The sequence below is a fragment of the Passer montanus genome, unplaced genomic scaffold, assembly GCF_014805655.1.
Source record: "Passer montanus isolate IOZ18808 unplaced genomic scaffold, ASM1480565v1 scaffold4, whole genome shotgun sequence".
In the NCBI taxonomy this organism is placed as follows: Eukaryota; Metazoa; Chordata; class Aves; order Passeriformes; family Passeridae; genus Passer; species Passer montanus.
In genome coordinates this window covers 7005598-7011784 of record NW_024368818.1, presented here as the reverse complement: position 1 = coordinate 7011784, position 6187 = coordinate 7005598, and the positions used below count along the sequence as shown (strand labels likewise).

The 6187-nt window shown below is 43.6% G+C and overlaps 1 protein-coding gene across 2 annotated transcripts in view; it reads right to left on the bottom strand.

The window, feature by feature from the left end:
* Positions 1-4788: 4788 nt before the first annotated feature.
* ALKBH8 (alkB homolog 8, tRNA methyltransferase) overlaps positions 4789-6187 on the bottom strand; it is a 43929-nt gene continuing 42530 nt past the window's right edge. For both annotated transcript variants that reach the window (XM_039718716.1, XM_039718717.1), the window contains exon 13: positions 4789-5500. In XM_039718716.1, coding sequence (XP_039574650.1) covers positions 4931-5500 — 570 coding nt within the window. In that variant the 3' untranslated portion in view covers positions 4789-4930. The remainder of the gene's footprint in view (positions 5501-6187) is intronic.

Below are 6187 nucleotides of genomic sequence, written 5' to 3'. Positions count from 1 at the left end.
TTTACAGTATTTGCACACCAGTGATGGCTTGCTGCAACTGCAGAAATGTCACAGGAATAGTGTGCAAAATTGTATCAAACAGGTAAAAACAATCCACGGTCTTGCTGTTGACCTGAGTTGTAGACTTCAACACAGCTGCTGTCTTACAGTTCAGTGAGGTGGCTTGGCCAAGAAATGTGTGGATGAGAGCACCATCAGGCACAGGAACACACTGTCTGCATTCAACAAGCAGCTCCATAGCAAACACCTGTTAAGGAGGCAGGTGAGAGAAGGAAAGTGTTTCATTTGCAGCCACTTGAGATGTCAGGCATGGTCTTTCAGAAAGTTTAGACACAGCAATGGAATTCTAATTCTGCCCCAAGAGGACATATACTATTTAAGGCAGAGCAAGTTATCTGCATAAAAAATTAGGGATCAAATGCTGATGTTATCAGTATAATAACTTCATATAAAGCACACTAACACACCTAAAAGAGACTTGTAATAATGAATGAAATGTCTTTCCCTCTTTTTTCCACAATAAATTATAGAAAACCATAGTGACACACAGAAAGTGATAATGACAAGAAATCCTTAATTATAGCAGCAAGAAGAATACACAAAACAAAGCACATTGGAGACAGTAGCTATTGATCTTTAGTATTTTCATTTATAATTTCTTAATTTTCACTTTGCAAGTGGGAAGTGTTTCTTTGATATTTAGAGGTGTAACAGAACTGGAATTCTGAAACTAAAAGGTTTTTTTACATTCTGGTAAACATGAACATTTTGTAATGTATGGAAAATGTTTTCACTCTAAATCTATCATAATTTAAGTGTTTGGGAAGATTCCTCATACACCTGGTACTGTTAGGGGAATAGTTTGCAAAACTCAGAACATTTGCTGTATGCAGTGACAGCTGCATGACATTTATTTCTGGCACACGGTCCCCAAACATACTCGATGTTCACTTTATACAGAGACTGTCTGACATCTGCATTTGTACTTACATGATTAGAAGTTTCATATGCATAATTCTTCTGTGAGAGGAAGAAGATTCCTAATCCTGGTATGAGAACAGGAAGCAGCTGCAGAAACATGTGATGAAGTGACCATAGCCCCCATTCCCCATCCCAGTGTGTCACTGCAAGGCGTTGTTAGAGGATCAGAAATAAAATGAGGACTGGGGAAAAGGGGCGGGGGGAAGGTGTTTTTAAGATTCCGTTTTATTTCTCCTTTTTCTACTCTGGCCCATGATGGTGATGGGCAAGTGATCTCTCCCCAATGATATCCCAACCCATGAGCCTTTCATTAAATTTTCTCTCCCCTGTCCAGCTGAGGAAGAACATGATTAAGTGACTTTGGTGGGCACTAGAGAGTACAAGAGTTCATCTTTGCTCATGGTGCCAAGGCCAGTCTTTCAAGCTCTCTTAAGAGAAGCTGTGGTCCCCATTCAGCTTTTTGTGGCTCTCATTCAGCAAAGAAATGCAAGCAGCATGTTGTCCCTTACCATCTGCTATCCTACACCTCTCCCTGCTAAGCTTAAGTTGAACACTTCCAGGGAAATCCAGCCTCTCTGAAGTCTCAAGGAGTTTTTGTCATGGGCTTGGCTGCACCATGACATCAGCCTGAAGAACCTCTATGAAGTTAAAAGAAGTCATCCATGTTCTGCAGGCTTCATTTTTTGCCTGTCCCAGAACAAAAAATCGCCTCATTGTGTCCTTTGCTTTAAGCCTGGGATGCTCTGAAGTTGTCAGGGCAGGACAGTGCAACACAAAATCTAACATTTAAACCTAACTGCTGACCTTAAAAAGTTTCATCTCATTACCACATCCAGGAGGTAAAAAGGGACTAGTGAGTCCTGCAGAGGGCAGCTGTGGTCGCACGTAATTCTGTGTTGTAAATCTCTGCAATACATTTTGTTAACATCTACCTGCCCTCCTCCCTTGTCATTTTCTCCTTTACCACTTCATTCTTCTTGGAGCGTCTGAAGAGACAATCTGACTTTAACCAAATAAATATTTCATAACATTTCCAGGTCTCTGAGGATTTCAGAGTACCTTTAACTTGTATACTGCCTTTGAAGAGACAGTGTGCCGCTGGGACCATCCTCTGGTTCACAGCCTTCAGAAATGGCAGGAAAAGCCTCTTTGGTAAGGAATTATGTTCAACCCACTGTGTCTGTCCAAGCAGTGTTGCCCAAGCTGGTGTTCCCCATGCCAGAACCTCCTTCCAGAAGCAGGACCCACTGGAACTCACCACCATCAGGAGAATGACACTTTCTGTTCTGAGCCAGCATGAAATGGATGGAAAAAGCTGCTGTGACTCAGCTAAAAGGAATACCTTGCAGGAAGACTGATGGACTCCAAAAGACTGACATAAAATCAGACTCTCCTCTCAGACATCTCAGGTGCCTCACTGCAGACCTGGTGAGAGGGAATGTGACCTATTCATTCATATGGCAGTCAATAAATGATGTTAACCAGCCCAGAAGGCAAGAAATGCTAAGTGTGACACCAGATAATGCCTAATGCTGCCAGAGAAACAGAGGGAAAGCAGGAAAGCTCTACAGGAGCCACAGAGCCTGCAAAAAATAGATTAGTGTTACATAAAGCCAACATTCAATTATTCTGGCTTTGTCTACTTGATGCATTTGAGCCCCGGGTTAGAAGGGTTAGAACAGTGCTTAACCCTGTGTCCAGTCAGAGCCAGCAGTGAATTTGGAGACAGCACCTCTTGAGCTATCCTCAGTCAGAACAAGGGTACATTGAATAATCGAGCACAACTGCAGACCTGATTCCTAATTTGTCACACAAGGTCATGATACGGCAGCACTTCAAAAGGACTTCCAAGGAGTAATCATTCCTTCCCAGAACACTGTATATTCTTTTTAAAAATGCAGCTACAGACAATGTACAAACCCAACAGCAGCTGCTGTGTGCTGAGCAGGAGTCCAGGCACCAGCACACCCAGGGCCATGCAGGCACAGAGCTTCAGAGATGTGTCTTTGTCCTTTATTCTACATGAATGCAATCCACATAAGCAGAAATAACAGGGAGCCCAGGTTAGTGAGTTAGTCACTGCACAGAAACCCAGCAGAGACTCTCCCTGCCCTTTCTTACCAGTAACACACTAACACTGTATAGCACTGGTTAGCTCTGGTGCCACAGTCCAGCTGGGAAAGGGGTGAGTTCCTGCACCCAAACTCTGTGTCCCAGTACTAAAGCCAGCTCAGGCCTTGATGCAAGACATGTTTCCAGCTATGTGATATTCATTGAATGTGTGCAAATCAGCCCCTGAACGTGCCCAAAAGGGCTCATTGCTACAGAATGCTTCCTTTGTTGTCCAAAGGAAAGGAATCACTTAGGACAAGGCTGCTGCTACATGGACAGCATGTGCAGCTGAGGAATGAGACCTTCTTTCCCAAGGCTCATTGGAAGCAGACAGCATGCAAAGCACAGGCCAAGTAAATTGTGGTGGCAGCAAGCTCCTCTCTTACTGCTCTTGTTCCTCTTGAATTTTCTCCATTACAAGATGGGAGCCTAGGAGAAATGGTGACTGTGAGCAGGCTGCCAGCACAGCAGCCTTTAACCTGCACATGGGAGGCAGGCAGGAGTAGGCCAAGCTGTCCTCGAGCAGTCCTCAAAGTCCCCACATGATTTAGGATGGGCACCGTGGTTTGTAAGCCATTATTTACAGCAGCACAACCTGCCAATACCATCGAGCTTGCTACAACTACAGGCAATCAATATAACAGCATAGCTTAGCAGCACTAGTTTCCAGAGGCACCAACAGCCATTCAGCCTACAAAAGTCAGCCCATTATTTTAGTTTCAGAAATGCATTCCGGGTGTCATGCTGCTTTGGTAGCACAAGAGTTGTATCAAATAAATTGCACTAGTCCTTGCAGGCCACAGCCAAAAGAGCGGCTCTGAGTCAGCCAGCCCAGCATGAGTTCCCCTCTACTCCCGTCCTTTGCTCTTCTGAAGTGTATTAAATAAAACTTTCTGCACTGCCAACATTTAGGGGCTGAAAATACCCACCAGAAAACCTGCACCAATATTGCCTTCACTTTAATATTTTTTCCCTTTTTCTCCTGGGGTATCTCAGGGTCACCCCACCCCCACAAGTCCTGGTGCTACAGGCACAGAGATGCGCACTCCTAGGAATGCAAGTGTGTAGCAGAGCTGGTCTGGCTATTCCAGCTGGGCTGGAACTCAAACCTCACAGGAGCTTTCACACAACACTACAAAGAAGAGCTACAGAAATCTGGGGATGGACAGCATGAGTTGTGAGTATTTGAGAGTCAAGGAAGAGGAAAATGTCTGTGATATCCTCACTAATTTTCCAGTTCCCTTTGAGGAAAGCATTATTACCACAACCAAGAGAGTAAATTCCAAACTGAAAGAGATCTGCCACCCCTCATAGACATCAAAACAGGAAAGACCAAACTTGAGGCAACAGTTTGACTCTTCAGCTTAACTGCTTCATATGCCATTCACTCCCTCCTCCCTCATCCACGATTTTACACAGCAAACAGCTCTGCCTTTCCTGCCCAGAGCTCCATTCCAATCAGCTGTGGATTGCAGGGAAAGCACTGCAGCTACATCAATATAAAATGATGTAAGAGAAGGGAGAACCAGGCCCTCTGTCTCTAAAAGCTCACACTGGCCTTAGTGATTTGCATGGGCAGTATTTTCCCATGCAATCCTCTTCACTGTTATTCGGAGGAGTAAGGCAAACACTGCAGAGGTAGTAGCTGAGTTTGGCCATGGTTTTGTTAACGTATCCACACAGTGATAGCAACTGTTATTAATTTAATACACAATATTTATTCTGCTATTTTAAAAGAGATAATAGCTGCAGCATGCATTAAAAATACCTTTCACAAAATACCTTCCACTGTAAAAAACAAAGAAAACTCTACAGATAGTAGAGGAAGCATCATAGTCTACAACTTTTCTAGAATCACACACCAGTTTCCCTGATCATAGTAACTCTTTTGAACTCTCACACAATCCAGGGATCTGCACACTGCTTCCAGTTCCCCTTCACAGAACACATGGTAATAGCGGTGGAAAACAGGGCTGAGTTCTTGTAATTCTTTGGAGCCACCTGGAACCAACATTGTATCAACATTTTCCTCTTTCTTTTTTGTACCACCTTTCAGGTGCCAGGGAACCAGCAAATCTTGAGAGTGAAAGGAGGTTCTGTTAGTGTGAACAGGCAGTCTGAAGTCTGCTACTGGCTTGGCATCACAGCTTTCATCCTTCAAGTCATTAAGGACTTGGTCGGACCATGCAGAGTCTTGGCTGCTGTTATCAGGCCCTTGCTCACTAAGTGGTCTCTGGGCTGTGCCAGTATTCGTTTCCTTGTCTTTGTTTTTACTACCATTCTTTTCCTTAAGGTATTTAGACTTCTGGTTTTTGTATTCTTGTTCCATTGCCCAGACATAAATGAGTGCTGTTCCACCAGGTCTTAGAAGCCGAGCTAGTTCCCGGATAGTAGCCAGTCTCCGCTCCTGGAAAGGAAAAGCAAAAGTGTGAAGCTGCTACATAACCAAGAAGTCAAAAGAATGGAATGGCAGCAATTTCTCCTTACCCAAATACAATAAAACTTGAAAAGAAGGTGGTTTTTTCCCACTATTTATTTCATTCATAATACAGCCCATCACTGTGTACAAGCCAAGACATTTTCCTAAACACAATTTCTTCATCAAGACATCATTCATGTCAAGCACTGGAATAGGCCGTCCAGGGCAGTGGTGGAGTCACCATCCCTCGAGATATTTAAAGGACCTGTAGATGTGGCACTCAGGGACATGGTTTAGTGGTGAACCAGGTGGTGCTGGGTTAACAGTGGGGCTTGATGATCTTAAAGATCTTTTCCAGCCTCAATGATTCTACCATTCTTTTTCCATCTGAAAATAGATCTGTGCTGAGCAGGATTTCTTGGACATATCAGCCCTCCTGGAAAAGACAGACACCTTTTCAAGAAGATGATTCAGTATTTAAAATCCCAGATTCAAACCTACCACACCTGATGATGCACAGGCTAAGTTTGCAGCTCAAGGGGTCAGATTTAGAGCTTAAACACAGGTCCTCTGACCACACAAAAAAATATGTCAGCCTTCTCCAAAACAGAATTCCTTGTACTTTTTTTTTTTTTTTACTGGAAACATTCACTACATTTTTGGTATGGAAAGGTC